The 23,582-nt window shown below is 45.4% G+C and overlaps 1 protein-coding gene across 2 annotated transcripts in view; it reads right to left on the bottom strand.

The window, feature by feature from the left end:
• Nucleotides 1-23,582, bottom strand: part of LOC140197822 (TSC22 domain family protein 4-like) — a 93,179-nt gene that overhangs the window by 23,079 nt on the left and 46,518 nt on the right. Inside the window, exon 4 of one of the 2 annotated variants that reach the window (XM_072258294.1) lies at nucleotides 19,243-20,584. The exons of the other annotated variant lie outside the window; for it this stretch is intronic. Within the exon in view, the coding sequence (XP_072114395.1) occupies nucleotides 20,566-20,584 (19 nt within the window). The 3' untranslated portion in view covers nucleotides 19,243-20,565. Of the gene's footprint in view, nucleotides 1-19,242; nucleotides 20,585-23,582 lie in introns of those variants that run through there. 2 annotated transcript variants of the gene reach the window in all.

Here is a 23,582-nt window from a genome sequence, read left to right as displayed (position 1 = left end):
CATTACCTTGCAACTCTTAAACTCATTTGCCTCCCACTAATGTAGGTCAACACATCATACACCTTCTTAACCACTTGCATGGTAACTTTGAGGGATCTGTGGATGCGTACCCTAAGATCCCTCTGTTCCTCTAAACTGCTAAGAATCCTGTCGCACCTCACATGGCCTAATTCTGTTTCTACACCTTATGGTCTTCTGCTAGGCAGGGGTGTGGAGTTCAGTATACACCATAGGTTGGTGATTGTCCTTGTTGAATGGCAGAAGAGACCACAGTGACCTACTCCTGCTGCTTATTCATTTTCAAAGGTCAAAGTAAATTTATTCACCAAGTACATATAGGTCCCTCCAAGAGGACCACAACCTTGTTGTGGTTTGGAGGCTTGTGTGACTCAGTGACCCTGACAGCTATGTTGGCTGCAATCAGTACTTTATGCTTTGGCTCTTGGTAGGGTCACCCAAGGCAAACAGGTCAAAGGGTAGAGGCCAGAATAAAAGTGGTCCACCGGTCCTCCAGGCTTGGGGGTTCAGTTCAGGGCCAACAACCCTGACTGGGAAAATAAAACGGTTACAGAAACAGCAATGAAGAATCCTTCTACATCTGAGTGTGACGGTATTCCTGAGTCTCCACCCGGGACTTGTATGACTGACAGGAGTGAAAACCGAGAGGAAACTTCTGACATGATGAAGGAAGCCCTGAATACTACAATAGATGAAGGACCTTCATTGCTGCCCTAAACGCCAGTCGCAATACAGGTAGTAAGTACGTATTTGTCACAATATGCAACCCTGAGATTCATTTTCTTGTGGGCATACTCAATAAATCTATGGAATAATAACCATAACAGAATCAGTGAAAGAATCCACCCAACTAGGGCGTTCAACCAGAGTGCAGAAGAGAACAAACTGTGCAAATAAAAAAGATTGATAGATTAATAAATGAGGACATGAGATGAAGAGTCCTTGATAGTGAGTCCATTGGTTGTGAAAACATTTCAGTGATGGGGCAAGTGAAGTTGAGTGAAGTTGTCCCCTCTGGTTCAAGAGCCTGATGGTTGAGGGGTAATAACTGTTCCTGAACCTGGTGGTGTGGGTCCTGAGGCTCCTGTACCACCTTCCTGATGCAGCAGCAAGAAGAGAGCATGTCCTGAGTGGTGGGAGCCCTGATGATGGATGCTGCTTTCCTGCAACAGTGTCTCATGTAGATGTGCTCAATGGTGAGGAGGACTTCACCCATGCTGGACAAGGAGTCTCCACTACTTTTTGTAGGATTTTCCGTTCAAGGGTACTGGTGTTTCCATACCAGTCTGTGATGCAGCCAGTCAATATATTTTCCACTGCACATCTACAGAAGAGGTACTCATCTTCCCACCCAAGGCTGAGATATCATTCCTGGTGGGGGTCCTGACAACAGTGCTGTAGATGGGGTCTAGCCAGAGTTCCACACAGCTGTAATGTGGATTCTGCCTCAAGTATTTCAATCCTCTGAAATAAAGCCCAATTTTCCATTATACACAAGCACAGCAATTTTTAGACTGTTGGAGGATTCCAAGAAATTCCAGCCAAGAGTGATTTAAAACTACCTCCATGGAGAATCGGTAGACGGGTCACCTTTGACTCAGTGTATGGCACTGGCCTTTCATAGACACAGGAGCACGATCAGGCCATTTGGCCCATCAAATCTGCTGTGCTATTCCAACATGCCTGACTTATTATCCCTCCCAACCCTTCTCCATGTAACCTTTGATGCCCTTGCTAAACAAGAACCTGTCAACCTCTGCTTCAAAAATATCCAATGACTTTGCCTCCACAGCCATCTGTGGCAATGAATTCCACAGATTCACCACCCTCTAGCTAAAGAAATTCCTCCTCATCTCTGCTCCAAACGGAGGTCCTTCGATTCTGAGGCTGTGCTCTCTGGTCCTAGACTCCTCCACCATCGGAAACATCCTCCCCACATCCACTGTCTAGGCCTTTCAATATTCAATAGGTTTCAATGGGATTACTCCCATTCTTCTAAACTCCAGCAAGTACAGGCCCAGAGCCATCAAACACTCCTCATACGTTAACCCTTTCATTCCCTGGATTAATCTCCTGAATATCCTCTGGACCCTCTCCAGTGCCAGCACCTACAGAGGGCCCAAAGCTGCTCACAATACTTCAAATATCATCTGACCAATGCTTTATAAAGCCTCAGCATTTCATCCTTACTTTTATATTCTTGCCCTTTTGTAGGACTTTCCGTCCAACCCCAGATCGATGTTTCCAATACAGCGGAGTGTGGTGTTCCTGAGAAATAGGATTGATATGTGGGATCCAAAGGATTGCTTCTAAAGGGTAGAGAGCTTACAGGGCATTTGACATAAACACGTTAACCGACATATGACTAGAGGATGAGCAATTCTCTGTGTTCCATCTGACTGCCTGGCATGGGCCCTATTATGTTTATCATAGGGTTAATCTTCCCCCTCGCAAGTTCTCAGTAAACAACTTTCCCGTTTATGACTGCAGTGGAAGTCTAACACACAAAAGGGCTTTGGGCTGGCCTCTTTTGAAATGGTAATTAGCTTCACTAGAAGCAGTTCTCCTTCTGTGAGCCTCACAGAACACGCTGGGAACATTTGGTGTCGGAGGCAGGGGGCAGTTTCACTCTCCATACATACGGATAGAAATGTCCAAACTAGAAGCATCGCAGTACCCCATTACATCAATACCCACAGCTCCTCAGCACCCTTCGACAACCCCCCACTCACTGCCACCTTATACTTACACTCCACACCCAGTCCTACATTGACACAATCACTGCACACTCTGCTGCTACCTAGAAGAGCTCCTCTTGCCAAAAGCCACTTTGTCACTTTAACATTACCTGTTCGAGTCACCCTATATTCAGATATTCCTGCACCTGGACTCACGTCACACGTCTCCTCGGTGCCGAGGCTGTGTTGTGCCGCAGCTGCTCCGGTCTGCGAGCTTCGCGGCAACTCGCCTCTGCCTGATGGACTGAGACTGAGAATATGGGCCCACTCCAGCTGCTCCCGGCTACAGGTTTATGGACACAATTTTGTTCCAAATGCTGATGCTTGCTTTATTGTTTGCATGATTTGACTCAATTTTTTTTCCCTCTCTGAGCATTGGGTACTGGTCTTTTTTTAAATTGGGTTCTTTGGGTTTCTTGTTTTGTGGCTGCCTATAAGCGGACAAATCTGAAAGTTGTGTAATTTATACACAGGAAGAGGTCAAATGGGCCTTTTCAGTAACTCTATCCAATTTAGTGACAGATCTCTTTCTCTGCAGTTTTAAGAACACATGAGCAGGTTAGGACATTTTTCGTTGGAGAGCAGAAGGATAATGGTTCATCTCATAGTCTGACTTAGTCTGGTGAGGAGTGTGTGAGGACACCCAACAGGACCAAGAAAAACAAGACCTAACAAAGGGCGGACGAGCTCCTTGTGAGCCAACAGTCATCTTCTGTGAAAGAGATTAAAGCCTCACCACGTATCTACGAATTGTACCTAGTTAGAAGAGACATGATGAACTTGGGCGCTGCACCGTGTGCCTGGACCTGCCCAAGGCCTCCGCCTAAGGAAGGGCAGAGCTCAAAGAAGCGGCCGTGGGCGGTGCCAAGGCGGCCAGCAAGAACAAACTGGAGGAGAGGCTGTTCTCAGTGCTGTCACAAGATCGAAGAAGATGGAGGTGCATAGCCGCCAACCCCAGATTCGGGATGGCGCCCACTGACCGACTCATAGAGATGAATAAAAGGGGCACAGATTGGGAGAATGCACCCCGTCTGTTTCCCAAGGTTGGGAAACCAAGAACTACAGGGAATAGAGTCATAGAAAAATACAGCACAGAAACATGCCCTTCAGCCCATCTAGTCTATGCTGAACCATTTAGACTGCCTAGTCGCATCAACTTGCACCCAGATCATAGCCCTCCATACCCCTCCCATCCATGTACCTATCCAAACTTCCCATGAACATTGAAATCAAGCTCACATACACCATGTGCCCTGGCAGCTCGTTCCACACCCTCACCACCCTCAGGATGAAGAAATTTCCCCTTATGTTCCCCTTAACTTCTCATCTTTCATCCTTAACCCATGACCTCTAGTTGTAGTCCCACCCACCTTAGATGTAGTCCCACACAAACAAATAGGTTTTTGGGAGAGGACAGATTTAATAGGAACCTGAGGGGCAACTTGTTCACCCAGAGGTGGTGGGTGTGTGGCATGAGCTGCCAGAGGACATAGTAGAGCAGGTACATTACCAATGTTTAAAAGGTACTTGCACTGGTGCATGGGTTGGAAAGGTTTAGAAGAGGGGCTTCCAACCTGGGGTCCATGGCATAAAAAAGGTTGGGAACCCCTGTTTTTAGAGGGAAATGGGCCAAATACTGGCAAATTTATTTATTATTTAGCGAAGTAACAGGCCCTTCTAGCCCAATGAGCACATGCTACCCAATTACACTCCCCTGACTATCTAACCTACTAACCCACATGTCTTTGGAAAGTAGGAGGAAACCAGAGCACCTGAAGGAGACCAATGCAGTCACAGGGAGAGCTTACATACTCCACATTGATGGGAATGAGGGCAAGCATGAAGCAACTGAGCTGGAGGTCCTGCCTCCGTGCTGTATTGACTCCATTTACATGCACTCTTGAGTATTTCACAGAATTACCCATCGGTTCACAGTCTGAAATCAATACCAGGTTTGTGTGGGGGAATTCAGCTGGCCCTGCTTCCTGCCCTCTTCCCATCCCTCCTTCATATTTGTGAACTGAAACCAGAGCTCCATAAGCCAGTCCTCACTGGAGGATCAGAGGTGGAGAGGGTCAGCAACTTTAAACTCCAGGGTATTACTATTTCAGAGGACCTTTCCTGGACCCAGCATGTAAGTGCAATTACGAATAAAGCACGGCAACGCCTCTACTTCCTTAGGAGTCTACATGGATTCAGTATGACATCAAAAACTTTGACAGACTTCTATCGACGTGTATTAGACAGTGCATTGGTATGGGAACACCAAGCCTTTGAACAGAAAATCTTACAAAAGCCAGTGGATTCAACCCAGTATATTCGGGCAAAATCCTCCCAACCATTGAGCATATCTATACGAATCGCTGTCGTAGGAAAGGAACGTCCATCATCAGAGATCCCCACCACCCATGCCATACTTTCTCCTCACTGCTGCCATCAGATAGAAGGTACAAGAGCCTCAGGACGCACACCACCAGGTTCAAGAACAGTTACTACCCCTCACCCATCATCTCCTGAACGAAAGAGGATAACTACACTCACTTAAGGACTCTTCTGTCTTGTTCTTTCATGCTCTTTATTTATTGCTATTTATTTTTATCTGCATTTGCACAGTTTGTTTATAGTTTAAAGATCCTGCTTATAGTTAATGTTCTATATATTTGGTAAGTATGCCCACAGAAAAAGAATCTCAGGGTAATATGTGGTGACAAGTATGCACTCTGATAATAAATTTTACTTCAAACTTTCTATGTGACATATATATAATTTGATAATAAAATTTACTTTGAACTTTGTGCAAATACCACCACTACTACCCGACTGTGCATTTCCGACCCTAACAGTCACAAATCAAAAAAAAATCTTATTTAAAATTGTTAATCTTTGTTCTGTTGCCAATTCCATTCTTTCCATCCAACACAGAGAGGAGCATTTTCTATCTGCTCTGTCTGGGCCCGTCATGACTTTAAATTTCCTCACACCTTCCTGTATCAGAATCAGGTTTAATATCACCGGTATTTGTTGTGAAATTGTTGACTTTGCAGCAGGAGATTGGGGCTGAGAGGGAATTAGATTAACCATGGTGAAATGGTGGAGTATACTCGATGGGCCAAATGGCGTAATACTGCTGTATATCTTATGGTCTTATGTACGGCTGAATGACAATTAAACTTGAACTTGAAATGCACGTCTGACCCCATAACTAAAGCCCTAATCTCCAAATTCATTGCAATAAAACTCCTTTATACACCCTCTAAATCCCTCTCACTGTCCCAAGTTGTGGCACCCAGAAATGCACACAATGTTCCTGCTGTGACCATACCGGTGTTTTGACAAAGGTCCAAAATGATTTCGTTCCTTTTCTATTCTATTTTGAAAACACAGCATCCTGGGTGCTTTCGTAACCACTCTCTAAATCCACTCAATAAACCATGCACAATTATTTGAAGATTTTTCCCTCTACTTTGTAACCGTTTAGACTGCAGGGGTTCCCAACCTAGGGTCCACGGACCCCTCGGCTAATGGTAAAGGTCCATGGCATAAAAAAGTTTGGGAACCCCTGCGTTAGGGAGTTATGTCCTTTACTTTATCTTGACTTTTATTTTTACAGATAAAATGGAACACTTCCTGTGCTCCACTATTTCTTCCTGGCTGATCCATTTTCCCTCTCAACCCCCAATCTCCTGCCATCTCCTCATATTCCTTCATGCCCTGACTAATCAAGAACATATCAACCTCTGCCTTAAATATACCCAATGACTCGGCCTCCACAGCTGCCTGTGGCAATGAATTCCACATATTCATCACTCCCTGGTGAAAGAAATTCCTCATCATCTCCATTCTAAAAGGACAGCCCCGTATTCTAAGGATGTGCCTTCTGGTTTTAGACCCCCTCCCACCATTGGAAACATCCTCTCACATTCACTCTATCGAGGTGTTTCAACATGCAATAGGTTTCAATGAGGTCTTCCTTCATTCTTCTCAATTCCAATGAGTAAAGGCCCAGAGCCATTAAACACTTCTTGTATAACAAGCCATTCAATCTTGGAATCATTTTCATGAACCTCCTTCGAACCCTCTCCAATGTCAGCACATCCTTTCTTAGATAAGGCACCCAAAACTGCTCACAATGAGGCCCCACTAGTGCTTTATAAAGCCCCAACATTGCATCCTTGTTTTTATATTCCAGTACTCTAAATGTCAATGATAATGAAACTGATTCTGAGAACCATTTAATTGTACTTTCTATTTCTTGTTCCTTAATTACTTTTGGCCACAGAGACTCTCACCATCTGGGACATGCTCTTTAATTCCATGGGTTCAAACTTAGAATTGTGTGCAGTTTTGATCACCCTGTTATAAGAAAGATGTTATTAATCTAGAAAGAGTACACAAAATATTTCCCACATTATTGCCTTGACTTGGGGATGTGAGTTCCAAAAAGAGGTAGAAGCTGGTTGAGGGTTGTTGCAACATCACATTCAGTGTCAGCAAGACCCAGGAACTGATTATGGACTTCAGGAGAGGGAAGTTGGGAGAACACAAACTAGTCCTCTTCCAGGAGGTCAACAGTGAAAAGGGTGAGCAGCTTTACGTTCCTGAGTGTCTCCATCCCTGGGGATTTGTCCTGGATCCAACGCAATGAAGTAATTAAGGTAAGCCAGTGCCTCTACTTCATTAGGAGTTTGAGGAGATTCAGTATGTCACCAAAGACTTGAACATTTCTAGAGGTGTACCATGGTAAGCATTATGACCGGTTCTATCGTGGTCTGATACAGAGGCTTCACTGCACAGGACTGCAAGAGACTGTAGACCTGGGGTCCATGATATTGGTGAATGGCATAAAAAAGGTTGGGAACCCCTGCTGGAGGCAGCTGTCGACTCAGCCAGCTCCATCATCGGCACAATCCTCCCCACCATGGAGGACATCGTCAAGAGGCAGTGCCTGATTAAGATGGCATCCATCAGTAGAGACTCTTACCATCTGGGACATGCCTTATTCTTGTTCCTACCATCAAGGAAGTAATACACGAGCCTGAAGACCCACACTCAATGATTTAGAAACGGCTTCTTCCCCTCCATCATCAGATTTTTGAGCAGCCTATCAAATCGCAAACACTACCTCATTTTTGTTTTTGCACTATTAATTTTATAACGTTCAGGGAGGGGTAGCATCTCTGGTAAAGGGGAATGTCGTGTCCATTCTAGGGCAGCTCATTCACATTTGGTCCCCACCGGACACTCAGTTCTCACCTGTGGCTCCAATTAGCTGTTTGCACATGACAGTGGCCACACCCTGATACACCACTTTTCAGATGGGCTACACCACGTGAGGGTAGCCGGTGGCCTCATACCCTAGTGTCCTAGCGCGAAAAGTCAGCTCGAGCGTTACTGGGCAAGTGAGATCTATAGTGAGATCCGATGGCCAGGAAGGCGATACGGCAATGCTCCGCGGAGAGCAAAAGACGTGACAAGGCACAGAAGACGACATGATCATGCATGGCAACCAAGAAAGCCCCAGTTTGTGATGCTTGTTCATACCACTAGTCTTGGACAAAACAAGAGAGCAGAACTGCCCTAGTGCAACAGCTTTATAAGTTCTTTATAAGTTTTTATAACTTTATAAGTTCTCCCTCACGGGTTTCCTGACATTGTCGGACACGATGGACAACCACCATATCTTTGCTGCGTTCTGCTGCCACAAAGTAACAAATTTCGATGGGACCTGATTCTGAATCTGATAAATTGCATGGATTAGGACTTTCCTCCTGGAGCGTTGGAGGTTGAGAGGTGACCTGGTAGAGGTATATAAGATCATGAAGAGCATAGACAGGGTGAAAGCACGTGGTCTTTTTCTCAGGAAGCAGCTGGTAAAATCGAGAGGGCATAGTTTTCAACGGCAAGAGAGATTTAGAAAGGACATCAGGGCAGTCTCTTCACACAAAGTGTGCTGCATACTTGGAACGAGTTGCCAGAAACAGTGGTTGAGGTGGGCACATTAGCAACATTTAAAAAGTATCTGGATGGGGGAGGTTTAAAAGGCTATGGGACTAGATGCTGGGTAACACAATTACCATGGCTGAGTTGGCTCAAAGGGCCGGTTTCCATGCTGTGTGACTGTAGGTCAACAAAAAGAACCTTTTCAGAAGTTCCCTTATACCTCATCGACTACACTTCCCTGACAGCCAGCATTTTTATTTCTATTATTGAGATACAGCTTGGAACAGGCCCTTCTGGCCCTTCGAGCCGTGCTACCCAGTAACCCACCAATTCAACCCTAGCCTAATCACAGGATGATATACAATGACCAATTAATCTACCAACCGGTACGTCTTTGCAGCACCCGGAGGAAAGAGATGCGCATATGGGATGGAATGTACAAGCTTGCTTACAGAGGATGCCAGAATTGATATCTGAGCTCTGATGCCCCGAGGCGTAATAGCATTGTGCTGACTGCTAGGTTACCGTGGTGCTACTTTTCAAAAACAAATCCATGCTGTGTAGTTCTAATCCATACTTGACCAAAGAACTGCTGCTACTACTACTTCTTGGACCGTTAGCTCCCAGTGCAGAATAGGCTATCGATTACCTCCTGTCTCCATCGTCCTCTGTTCTGAGCCAGTTTCTTGAGGGTAGACCAGGGATGGTCCCATCTTCTAATTTCTGCCTCGATGTCGCTCCTCCATGTGTTCTTTGGATGTCTCCCTGTTTTCCTCTTTCCTTCGGGGTTCTCTTTTATTGGCTGCCTGGTGACGTTGTTGGTTGGCTTCCTCAAGGTGTGGCCATCTCACTGCCCATTGCACCACTGGCACTTAGAGCAGCAGTGAAGCTCCTCCATCTCTGGTGGTGTTCAGGGCTTCCTTCATTGTGTCAGTAGCTTCCTCTCGGTTTTCACTACTGTCAGTCACACAAGTCCCAGGTGGAGACTCGGGAATACCGTTTCACACAGATGTAGAAGGATTCTTCATTGCTGTTTCCGTAACTATTTTGTTTTAGCAGTCAGGGTTGTTAGCAACACCACCACCACCACCCCCACCACCGAACCCAGAGGACCGGTGGACCACTCTTAGTCTGGCCTCTACCCTTTGACCTGTTTGGTATGGGTGACCCAACCAAGAGCTAAAGCATGAAGCCCTGACTCCAGCCAATGCGGATCTCCGCACCATTGAGACATGCAAGCATCCGAACCCTACGACAAAGTTGTGGTCCTCTTGGAGGTCAAGGTGTGGCCAATCCACCTCCATTTCCGTTTGCGTATTTGTATCTCTCTGGATCGCCGGTTGATGTTTTCCCAAGGTGTCTGGTTGGTTACTTCCGATTATTGCTTCTCAAACATTTCCCACCAGCAACGTTAATCTGGAGGCTGCAATTGCCGGGAGGATCGTGACAACCTATTTATGAACAACTGTGTAAAAATATGCAGTTTCTCGTTGTGATATTGCTATTCCAATCTCCTGCTACCACAAATCTGGAGTCTCTGCATGTCTCTGATATTTATTGCAACACACACAAAATGCTGGAGGAACTCAGCAGGTCAGGTAGCATCAATAGAGAGGAATACACAGTTGTCGTTTTGGGCCAAGTCCCTTCTTCAGGACTGAGAAGGAAGAGGGAAGATGCCAGAATAAAAAGGTGGGGAGTAGGGGAAAGAAGGTGATAGGTGAAGCCAGGTGGATAGGAAATGTAAGGGGCTGGAGAGGAAGTAATCTGATAGGAGAGGAGAGTGGACCACAGGAGAAAGGGAAGGAGGGGACTGGGGAGAGTGAAAGGCAGATGAGAAAAAGTAAAAGGTCAGAGTGGGAAATATAGGAGGGGGGAATTTGTTTACTGGAAGAAAAAATCAAGATTTATGCCACCAGGTTGGAGAGTATCCAGACAGAATATAAGTCGTTGCTCCTTCCCTTTGAGGTGGCCTCATGTTGGCACAAGAGGAGGCCATGGGCTGACACGTCAGAACAGGAAAGGAAATCAGAATTAGAATGTTTGGCCATTGAGAAGCACTTAGGCTGCCTTCAGGAATAACTGCCAGGAGAGAGTTTAGTTGGGGAGGAATGTCTGAGGAAATCACAGAAATCCCTGTGGAAAGTGGACCGGGGAGGAAGGTAAAGATATGTTTAGTATGACCTCTTTGCAGATGGCTGAAGTTGCAGGAGATAGTGTGTTGGTTACAGAAGCTGATGGGTTGCTGGGTGCGGACAGGAGGATATCACTATCAAGGCTGCTGGAAGATGGGGTGAGCAGACGACTGCACTACATCATTTCCAGTAGTCGGCAGTCTATGGTAGAGTCCTGGTAATGTAATTGCACCTCTAGTGACGGAGATGTATTTGGTCCTACAATCTGAAGGATGCCTCTCTCCCCAGGCACTCCAATACTCTGCTTAGTAAACTCCTCGTAGACACAACCTCTGGGAATCAGGATCAGCTTTATTATCACTGTCATGTACGATGTGAAATGTGTCCTTTTATGGCAAAGGCATAAAATTGAAAGGTATTTCACCACCCATCTACTCACCTGGTTTCACCCATCATCTCCAGCTTGTACTCCTCCCACTCTCCCCCCGTCATCTCCAGCTGGTACTCCTCCCACTCTCCCCCCGTCATCTCCAGCTGGTACTCCTCCCACTCTCCCCCCGTCATCTCCAGCTGGTACTCCTCCCACTCTCCCCCCCCCCGTCATCTCCAGCTGGTACTCCTCCCACTCTGCCCCTTATCAGCTTATTCTGGCTTCTGCCCCTTTCCTTTTCCAGTCCTGATGGCCTTGGCCCGAAACATTGGCCATTTATCTCCCTCCATAGATGCTGTGTAACCTGCTAAATTCCTCCAGCATTACATGCGTGCATCGCTTAAGATCAAACCTTTTAAAAATTTATATTATTTACTTACTGGGTACTGCGCCCAGTAGGCCTTCTGGCCCTTCGAGCTAAGATGCCCAGCCACCCCAAATTTAACCCTAGCCTAATCACGGGACAATTTACAATGACCAAGTAACCTACCAACCGATACGTCTTCAGACTGTGGGGGGAAACCGGAGCACCCAGAGGAAATCCATGCTGTCACAGGCAGAACATGCAGGCAGCGTCTCTTTTTATACATACAAGGTCTCTTTTTATTTAGCACAGCACCGGTTTCCAACTGTGTGATTTTATATTCAGCAAGGTAAGAGTTACTCTCCATATGGCTGTGAAGTTCGAGTTTCTACCAAGTGTCAGGTTAAGGGTTGCACAGAAGGGTTAAAACTGTTATGATTACCCTACCAACACAACCAATGGCCCCCACCCTTACCTCTGACCCTAAACGAGGAAAGAAAATTGTTTTTGTCTTTACGGGAACATAAAAGATTATACAACTGCTGGAATAGAATGTTCCAGAAGCAAATGCTTTAGACACTAAAGTAATGTTCTCAAGGACAGGGGGACCTTTGTTTCTGGATTCCAGTCAGCTTATTCTGCTCACTTGCATAATGTTACAGAGCAGGCGTAGGAGCATCACAAAGCCGTTTGTTTCTCAGCAGGAGACATGCACTGAATGCCACTGGAACCAGGGAGCACATGACCATTCCGATAAAACTGGGTCCCAGATCTGAAGTGACACCTGCATTTTGTCAACAATAAGCTTCAGAACAGGCTACCCTTGTCAGTCAGGGGGGAAAGGCTGCCCACCCCACTGTTTTAGGGGTCATCTTCACAGATCTCAGCTTGCTAAGTCAAGCAAGCTCCCCATCTCTAACAAATAGGATCAGTGATTTTAAATTTTTTGGCCTAATCATTTTGGAGAATCTGTCCTAGGGCCAGCATGCAAGTGCCATTATGAAGGAGGCCTTGCTTTCTTAGAAGTTTGCACAAATTTGGCACGACATCTAAAACTTTGACGAACTTTTATAGATGCACAGTGGCTGCATCACAACCTGATATGGAAACAACCGTGTTCAGGAATGGAAACAGCCAAAATGAAGTAGTGGATACAGCCCAGTCCTTCACAGGAAAAGCCCGCCTGCCATTGCGCACATACACGAGTGTTGCCACAAGGAAGCAGCATCTATCATTAAGGAATCGCACCAACCAGACCACGCTCTCTTCTTGCTACTACCACAGGGCCCTAGGTCCTATACCATAGTCATAGTCATACTTTATTGATCTCAGGGAAAATTGGTTTTCGTTACAGTTCCTTCATAAATAATAAATAGTAATAGAACCATAAATAGTTAAATAGTAATATGTAAATTATGAAATAAGTCCAGGGCCAGCCTATTGGCTCAGGGTGTCTGACCCTCCAAGGGAGGAGTTGTAAAGTTTGATGGCCACAGGCAGGAATGACTTCCTATGACGCTCTGTGCTGCATCTCGGTGGAATGAGTCTCTGGCTGAATGTACTCCTGTGCCCACCCAGTACATTATGTAGTAGATGGGAGACATTGTCCAAGATGGCATGCAACTTAGACAGCATCCTTTTTTCAGACACCACCGTCAGAGAGTCCAGTTCCATCCCCACAACATCACTGGCCTTACGAATGAGTTTGTTGATTCTGTTGGTGTCTGCCACCCTCAGCCTGCTGCCCCAGCACACAACAGCAAACATGATAGCACTGGCCACCACAGACTCATAGAACATCCTCAGCATTGTCCGGCAGAGGTTAAAGGACCTCAGTCTCCTCAGGAAATAGAGACAGCTCTGACCCTTCTTGTAGACAACCTCAGCGTTCTTTGACCAGTCCGGTTTATTGTCAATTCGTATCCCCAGGTATTTGTAATCCTCCACCATGTCCACACTGACCCCCCTGGATGGAAACAGGGGTCACCGGTACCTTAGCTCTCCTCAGGTCTACCACCAGCACCTTAGTCTTTTTCACATTAAGCTGCAGATAATTCTGCTCACACCATGTGACAAAGTTTCCTACGTAGCCCTGTACTCAGCCTCATCTCCCTTGCTGATGCATCCAACTATGGCAGAGTCATCCGAAAACTTCTGAAGATGACAAGACTCTGTGCAGTAGTTGAAGTCCGAGGTGTAAATGGTGAAGAGAAAGGGAGACAAGACAGTCCCCTGTGGAGCCCCAGTGCTGCTGATCACTCTGTCGGACACACAGTGTTGCAAGCACACCAGGTTCAAATGCAGTGACTACCCTTCAACTGGCTACTGAACCAATGTGGATAACTTCACTCACCTCAGCACTGAACTGATTCCACAATCTATGGACTCACTTGCAAGGACTCTACAACCCATGTTCTCATATTATCTATCTATTGTATTTGCACAGTTGGTCTCCTTTTGCACACTAGTTGTTTGTCAGTCTTTGTGTGAAGCTTTTCATTGATTATATTGTATTTCTCTCCAGGAAGCTGGGTGAAGATACGTCTCTACCAAAGGAGGTGTAAGGCACTCCTTTCTTCGGCAAGCCTGCAGGTAACCCTTGGGAAAGGTGTAGCATCTGCTTCGTCACCCTCCCCCCACCCACTGGGGCCAGGGTCACGTGAAGCCACGGGAGCGGGTGGTGGATGGTCGTATGAGCAGCCGGTGTATATCACAAGTCCTGATTATGTGACCACTGACACCAGGCTGACAATCTCTGAAGAATATTGATAATGGTCATATTGTAAAGACACTACCCAGAAGGCGGCAATGGCAAACCACTTCTGTAGAAAAACTTGCCAAGAACAATCACAGTCATGGAAAGACCATGATTCCCATGTCATATAACATGGCACATAATGATGCTGATGACTATATACATACTTTGATAATAAATTTAATTTGATCCTTGAACCTGGACATATAGACAGGTCCAGACTGCACACACTAACTTGGGATCATTATTCCTTTGATGAAGGGGCACTGCTATGAAAAACTGATTTGGCTCCACAGATCAAAAGGATATGCAGATTATCTTGTTACTGTGCAGTAGTCCCCACACCCCCATATCAGACTGTGACGCAACAAGTCAGAATGCTCTCCACTGACATCTGTAGAAATTTGTGAGTGCTTCTGGTGACATACCAAATCTCCTCAAACTCCTCATGTTGCCTGATTACCGAGTGTTTTGTTTTTATTTCACTTTTCCATCATCTGCAGCTTACTTTTGTGTTATTTGGCATTCCCTGCCTTCCAAGAAGATACAACACTGTTGGGCAGTCTCCCCAAGTTTGCCAGGGAGCTGCTGTATTTGTCCTGAAAACAAGGTCCTGGCCTGTAGGAGCAGAAATCAGCCATACAGCCCATTGAGTCTGCTCCAAAATTCCACCATGGTTGATTTATTATTCCTCTCAACTCCATTCTCCTGCCTTCTCCCCTTAACCTTTGACACCCTGACTAATCAAGAACCTCCCTTCTAAATAGTAACTGCTCATTCATTTCCATTGATACTGCCTGACCTGCTGAATTCCTCTGGGTTTCCAGCATCTGCAGAATCTCACGTTTATGGTTTGTTGCTTAATTTTTTTCTTATTATTTAGAGGTACAGTACAATAACATGCTACCCAATTACACCCAAGTCACCATTTAACCTACTAAGTGGTGCATCTTTCGAATGTGGCAGGAAACCCAAGAACCCACAGGAAACCCACTCAGTCACAGGGAGGACAGCTGCAGGAATTGAACCCGAGTCTCTGGTGCTGTACTGACATGACACTCGTCGCCCCACTCTCAGTCGACCCTCCATGACAGCTCTACACCTTATCAGGCATCATCGTTCACCACTTCGTCAAGACCCCTGCATCTTGTCCCACTCACCCAGAAGCCTTTCCCCACTCTGTCAAGGAGAGGCCAGAACCTTTGCCTCTTTCTCCTCTGCCCTTTAGAACACCACACCACTCCCCTACACTGAGGATCCCATCTCCCCACTCTCTTCACTGGAGCCCACTTTTCACTCCCCTCACCAACGACATACACTCAATGCCCACTTTATTAGGTACAGGAGTGGAAACTGGTCTGGTCTTTTACTGCTGTACCCCATTCACTTCAAGGTTCAATGTTATTTGAGTTACTACCACCTTCCTGTCAGCTTGAATCCATCTGGCCATTCTCCTCAGACCTCCCTCACTAACAAGGTGTTTTCACTCACAGAATTGCTGCTCACTGGATGTTTTTGTTTTTTGTACCATTCTCTGTAAACTAGTTGTGCGTGAAAATCCCAGAAAATCATCACTTTCTCAGATACTCAAACCACCCCGTCTGGCACCAACAATCATTCCTCTTAGATCACATTTCTCCTCTATTCTGATGTTCGGTCTGAACAGTAAATGACCCTCTTGACCATGTCTGCATGCTTTTAATGATTGAGTTGCTACCGTATGATTGGCTGATTAGACATTTGCATTAACGAACAGGTGTACCTAATAAAGTGGCCACTGAGTGTATGTCCACCAGCACAACCCCCACCATTAGTCAGTCCCCTACCGAATCATTCCTCAGCCCATCTGATGGAGCAAATCGAATGAGGCAGTAGCAACCAGGGCTGGATCTGTACACAGAGCGGTGCAAAGTAACTGGGCTCCACCATGTGGTCAAGAGAAGCCAACAGCCAGCATTCCAGCACCACTTCCAAACGGGATCATGCTGGGACACTGGTCACATTCCACTGCAAGTCACAGCAGCCGCCCTATCGAGCCTGTGCTCAGGTTCCCCTATGGACTCTGGTTATATGGTGAATTCCGCGCCCCCCCCCCCCAACCTCTCACACACACCTAGGAAGGTTTTCTGAGAGACTTGAATTGTGAGAATTTTGTTGAGCAGCTTCGCTGTGTCCACAGCAAAGGGCAGGGTCTCCCATTGACTACCCGCTTCAATTCAGCTTCCTATTCCCATTCTGACAATTCTGTCCATGGCCTCCTCGACTGCCACAACGAGGCCAAACTCAGGTTGGAGGAGCAACACCTCATATTCTATCTGGGTAGCATCCAACCTGATTGCATGACATTCAATTCATCTAACTTCCAGTAACCACTACCCACTTCTTCTATGTCTCTATCAAAGGAGGTGCCAGGCACTCCTTTCCTCTGCTTGCCTGCAGGTCACCCTTAGGCAAGGTAAAGCACCTGCTTAGCCCCCCTGATCAGGGAGCAGCTGGTGCACATCACAAGTCCTGGTTATGCATCCACAGACTCCAGGAAACCATCTCTGAAGAGTATTGATAATGGATGGGGCTATCTGTCTTGTGAAGACACTGCCCAGAAGATAACAATGGCAAACCACTTCTGTAGAAAAACTTGCCAGAGCCATCATGCTCATGGAAAGACCATGATCACCTATGTCATATGATATACCACATAATGCTGCTGCTGCTGATGATTTATTTATGGTAACAAGTAGCTTTTTTTATATCTTTGCACTGTACTGCTGCCACAAAACAACATATTTTACCACAAAACATGTCTGATGACATATGTCAGTAATGGTAATAATGAGAAGAGTGCATGTTCCAGATGGTGAGAGTCCTTAGTGATGGATACTGCCACCACTTGGTGGTGGTGGTCCTCCAACAGGACTGCAACTTTGTTGTAAGGTTTGGAGATTTGTATGCCTCAATGACCCTGAGAGCTATGCTGCCTGGAGTCAGGGCTTTGTGCTTTGGTACTTGGTAGGGTCACCCATGCCAAACAGGTCAAAGGGTAGAGACCATACTAAGAGTGATCCACTGGTTCTCCAGGTTTGGGTTTTCAGCTCAGGGCTAACAACCCTGACTGGTAAATCAAAACTGTTATGGAAACAGCAATGAAGAATCCTTCTTTATCTGTGTGCGACAGTACCCAAGTCTACCCTGAACCACATTTGGGGCACAATAGAGAAGATGGTCAAGAATAGACAGAGATGGAGGACCTTCATTGCTGCCCTAAGTGTCAGTGGAATTTCGGGCAGTAAGTCTTGGTGTTTGTAGTTCTCCAGAATGGTGCTGTGGAGCTAGGTGGAGACTTTGTTGTGAGTCCACACTTTGAGTGAGCTGAGCTTCCACAGCCTGCCAGGGTAGAAGGGATATCAGGATAGTTCACATTATTTCTGGTCGTTCCTTTTTTTTTTGTTGCTGTTTTATGCGATTTTGTGATTCGGGGAGGACCAGTAGATAGTGAGAGACGAGGCACTAGACTGAACTGTACAGAATATGCCTGGACTCCTTCACTGTCTTTGTGATTTGGTGTTCTGTATTTTGTGTTTTTCACTTTTTTTTTTGCTTCTAGCATGATTTGGGGTTTTTTGCACGTTAGGGATTTGATGTATTTCTTTGAATAAGTTCCATGGATAAGAACCTATTACGAATAGGTTCTTAATTTTGTGTCTGTCTGTGGGAAGACAAATATGGTTGTGTACTGAATACATATTTTGATAATAAATGTACAGTACTTTGAATTTTGAATCTCAGACTGTGCGTTTGTGGTATGAAGGGACCGTACTGTGTTGTTCTATAGTTTAAACCAAGGTTGCCCTGCCCTGTTAGATGAAGATTCCACACAGCATCTTTTCAAATTTCATTGCCTTGCCCTATATTCTTCCCTCAAAAAAAAAATGTTGTTCAAAAGAAGTTATCTGGCTATTTTTAAATTATTTACCATAAGACATAGGAGCAGAATTAGGCCATTTGGCCCATCAAGTCAGTTCTCTCATTGCTGATCCATTTCCCTCTCAACTCCAGTCTCCTGCCTTTTCCCTGTATCCCTTCATACCCTGACTGATCAAGATTCTATCAACCTCTGCCTTAAATATACCCAATGACTTGGCCTCCACAGCCACCCGAAGCAACGAATTCCACAGCTTCACCATTCTCTGGCTAAAGAAATTCTCTTCCGTTATTTCATCATGTCTGATCCAGTTCCCTCTCAGCCCCAATTTCCTTCCTTTCTCCTCATATCCGTTCATTCTCTAATCTAGAATCTATCATCCTTAAATACACCCAATGACTTTGCCTCCACAGCTGCCTGTGGCAACGAATTTCACAGATCCACCACCCTCTCCTTCTCATCTCTGTTCTAAATGAGGCTGTATCCTCTCCCACCATAGGAAACATCCTCTCTACAGCCACTCTATTGAGGCCTTTCAACAAGAGGTCTCATAGGAACTCACTAGATGCAAATGAACCTGTGTCACTGGGCTCTAACATCATGCAGGAAGATCATTGTGCAGGCTCTGTTTTGACTGTAATGAAGTTGCAGCAATACTTCCTTTCTCTTGTACCTCATCCTTCTTGCAATAAAAGTCAACTTCTGAACTTCCCCCCTTCACAAGACAATACCTAGATTCTAGAATTCAGATGAATAGAGGAGTGTCCATCTAGAACGGAGATGAGGAATTTCTTTCATCAGAGTGGTGAATATGTGGATTTCTTTGCCACAGGCAGCTGTGAAGGCCACCATTGAGTGTATTTAAGACAGAGGTTGATAGTTTCTCAGTTAGTCAAGGCATAAAGGGATATGGGGAGAAGGCAAGGGATTGAGGCTGAGAGGGAAAATGGATCAGCCATGGTGAAATAACAGAGCAGACTCGATGGGCCAAATGGACTAACTCCTATATCTTATGGTCTTAGATCCCTTGGAAAACCAATATTTAACAATTTCACTCTTCTTCCAACCATACCGAATAACCTCACATGGAAGATGCTACCTACTCCAAACATTCTTTTCCTCTCCCAACGAAAGCCTGAAAATATGCACCACCAGGCCCAAGGACAGCTTCTATTCCACTGTTAGGAGACTATTAAATGGCCCTCTAGTATGGTTCCTCAAGGTTGTCATAGCCGGGAGAGGTAGTGGGAAAAAGCTTCCACAACCTATTAAATGCTCCCAATGGCATGTATCTCAAGTAGTGTTTGACAACTAAGTCCAGTTCCTGGCTGGCTACGAAGCCTGGTGCAACCGTGTCTGCTGAAAGGAGAAGAGGCACCCCCTGACCCCCGCCTTGGTTCACTTACCTCGGTCCTGATTGGCTATCCCTTCAGTTGACCATAGAGCCAAAGAAATGTGAGCCAAATGGGAGTTGCAAAGGTCAACTAAAGGTGTAGCCAATCAGGACCAAGGAAAGCAAATGGGGACCTATATAAACACCAGCATTCCCAGAGAGAAACACCAACAACTGTGCGTTGAAGATGTTAGCTCAACTGGTGATTAAATATCAGCAAGCTAATTGCCAAGCTTGGCAAACACCAAAACATCAGGCACATACCAAATCTTTATTCCTTTGTTGACTTGTACATTGCTAATTGTTGGGCAAATCATGGTGGAGAATGAGTCAGTGAACAGGAATGAGACAGGACCCACGGTTGAGTGGTGCCACGACAACAACATCTAACCCAGTGTCAGAGTAACTAGAGAGCTAATAGTTGACATCAGGAAGGGAAAGGAGGGAGATCATTCACCAGGCTACATCTGGGGGAAAAATAACTCAGTGGTGGAGAGAGTCACTAGCTTTAAATTCCAGTGTATTAACATACTGGATGACCTGACTTTGACCCATCACACAGATACAAGCACAAGGAAGATGGAACAGTGAGTGATTGTACTTTCTTGGGAGGTAAGGCGGTTCAGCTTGTGTAACACTAAAAACTTCGACAGATCTACTGTTGAAAGTGTCCTCACAGGTTGCATCATGGTCCAGTGTGGTGACTTAAATATGTAGGAACTCAAGAAGTTGCAGGGAGGGATGGACTCAGGCCAGTCCATCACAGGCACATTCTCCCCCCCATCAGTGGTATTTACAGGAGGCACCGTCACACAGAAGGCAACATCTACAGGCGTTGTCTCAAAGAGATCTCCGCATCCTGGCTATGCTATCTTCTCACAGTTGCCAACGGACAGAAGTTTTGTGGCAACACACGCAAAGTGCCGGAGGGACTCACCAGGTCGGGCAGCATCTATGGAAATGAATAAACCATCAACATTTCAGACCAAGACCATTCTTCAGGACATGGTCCTACATGACTAGGTTCAAGAACAGCTACCATTAGTTCCAACCTGAACAGAATAGCAAGACCATGATACTTTGCACTAAAAAACACTACTTCCAACTGCATTCTTTCTTATGAAACTTGTGTATAATTTATCATCAATTTTATGTTTCCCTCCTTAGTGAGAGAGAAAAGGCCTGTGGCATGTCGAAGTGCTGGGATGGACAGTAGTTTTTGATGGACTCTGGATCATGGTCTCTTTGGAGGCTTTGGTTTTTGGTGTTGCTTTGGTGGATGGTTGGGGCTAATGCTTTTGCTGAGGGAGGTGGGGGAAGGGATGATGCTTTGCCACTGCTTGTGCATGGTGAAGGGGGTCTTTAGGATTCTAAAGCACTTCTGACATTCATTCTTCTGTTGCGTCGATGTCTGTGAAGAGTAAGAATTTCAGGTGTATACTGTATATATTCTCTGATATTAAATAGAACCATTGAATGTTGTGTATCAGGTGGTACGAGCTTGAAATGCTGCCGCAACTAAGATTTCCATTGCGCCTGTGCATGTGACACTAAAATCAACTTTGACTGTCGTGTTCTTCTCATTGCTGACCTTTCTGTCTACCTTTGCATTCATCAGCAAACATTACACACAGACTATTCATTGATATAGATTGTATGTAGGCGAGGACCCAGCACTAATCTCTGATGTAACATACTCATTACTGCTTACTGACCTGAAGATGACCCATTTGTTGGACCAGGGGGAACAATATTTCTTTAATATCACTGCCATTTCCAAATTCGGCCATTGTTAATCCCAGTTTCTGACAGACCAGTTGAACATTGTTAGTCTCTTTGTTAGGATTACGTAGTCAAGAGCAAACACTGATGCAAGCTGCTGAGAGCAACACACGGAAGACTGGAGGGAGTTTAATTCAAATAAATAATTCCAACTCAATAAGTAGCATTGTAAAGGGACGCCCACTTTGTAAATCAGTGAACGATTTAAAATCAATGCAAAGGCACTCACAAAAACCCACAAACCCACATTGTTAAGATCATCCAGAACTGATAGGGCAAACAATAATGTCAGTCACTTAAAACGGTCATAATTTCCTTGAACACGGTGGATAATCGCCTCCTGGTAGCTCTTAATTCTAATCATTTCTACTCAGCCCACTGTTCCTCATGTGTTTCAAAATATTCCTTTCAGTATTTAAAACAACACACAAAAAATGCTGGAGGAACTCAGCGGATCAGGCAGCATCTACAGAAATAAATAAATAGCTGACGTTGCAGGCCAAGACCCTTCTACAGGAAGGGGGAAGATAGCAGAATGAAACGTTGGGGTTAGGGGAAAGAGGATAGCTGGAAGGTGATAGGTAAAGCCAGGTGGCTGGGAAAGGTCAAGGGTTGGAGAGGAAGGAATCTGATAGGAGAGGACAGTGGACCATAGGAGAAAAGGGAGGAGGGGGGACCTGGGGGTAAGTGATAGGCAGGTGAGGAAAAATGAAAGGCCAGAGTGGGGAATAGAAAAAGAGGAAAGGGAAAGGGAAAAAAAATTATTGGAAGGTCTTTCACCTCTTTTCACCTGGCTGTCATTTCCTCCTGCATCCTCTTCTCCTTCCCTTTCCCCTATGGTCCACTCTCCTATCAGATTCCTTCTTCTCCAGCCCTTTAACTTTCCCACCCAGATGGCTTCACCTATCAGCTTCCAGCTAGCCTCCTTTCCCTCCCCCCACCTTTTTATTCTGGAGTCTTCCCCCTTCCTTCTCAGTCCAGAAGAAGGGTCTCGACCTGAAACGTCGACTGTTCATTCATTTTCATAGATGCTGCCTGACCTGCTGAGTTCCTCCAGCATTTTGTGCGTGTTGCTTTGGATTTCCAGCATCTGCAGACTTTCTCATTGATATAATTTCCCAGAATCTTGAGAAAAGTGTTATTGGCATTGGTGCTTTGTGACAATCAGGACAGAATCTCAAGTGAACATAATCTGCAGCATAAAAATATTAGCATCTGGTTACGTAAAATGAAATATTCCAGCTCTCTGAGTAATTCAGTGTAGATTTGTTCCCCTACACTGAAAACTTCTGATCCAAAAACAACACAAGTTCCCAGCACAGAAACTGGCCATTCAGCCCAACAGATCCCACTTTTCTGTTTGTGCTGTGTACAAAAGCCCTCTTGCACTTCTAACAAAAAATCTTAATTCTCTTGACGAGTATGTTGTCGTACCGTGGAGAGCTTTCTAACGGGTTACATCGCTGTCGGGTAGGGAGGGGCCACTACACCGGATTAGAAAAAGCAGCAGAGGGCTGTAAGGTCAGCCATCTCCATCATGGGCACGAGATTCCCCTACCATCAAGGACATCGGCAAAGGGTTTTCCTCAAAAAGGCAGCATTCTCACCACCCAGGAGAAGCCCTCTTCTCATTACTGCTACCAGGGTGGAGGTACAGGAGCCTGAAGACCCACACTCAATGTTTTAGAAATAGCTACTTCCCCCTCCAGCATCAGATATCTGAACGGTCCATGAACCCATGAACACTACCTCACTCTTTTAGCTCTCTTTAAGCACAGCACAGTGGATTCTGGTTAATTGGGACACAGAGGGACCAGTACATTTTTGCCCAATTAAATAACTGCCACAATCAGCCAAAGTTTCATGGAAACAGTTAAAAAGGTATAAAAAAGACAAACTACCATTTAACTGGATAACAAATTATGTATTTAAATGAAATACCGAACAAATTAAAACATTACCTTTCCTTTTCAGTACAAGACTGTGTATTAGTTCCCAACAGTTATCAACAGAGGAATTCATCTGCGTCACGTTCTTTGCAGTGTAAATGAACAAAATCAGCGCACACACCTAATGCAGATAATGGACTGCCTTCATACAATGCTGTCGACAACTGCATTCTCCAAATCTTCATTTTCATTGTAACATTCAAGATGATTGCCAATACC

Source organism: Mobula birostris, chromosome 5, assembly GCF_030028105.1.
Source record: "Mobula birostris isolate sMobBir1 chromosome 5, sMobBir1.hap1, whole genome shotgun sequence".
NCBI classification, from domain to species: domain Eukaryota; kingdom Metazoa; phylum Chordata; class Chondrichthyes; order Myliobatiformes; family Myliobatidae; genus Mobula; species Mobula birostris.
This window is presented reverse-complemented; position numbering and strand designations above follow the sequence as displayed.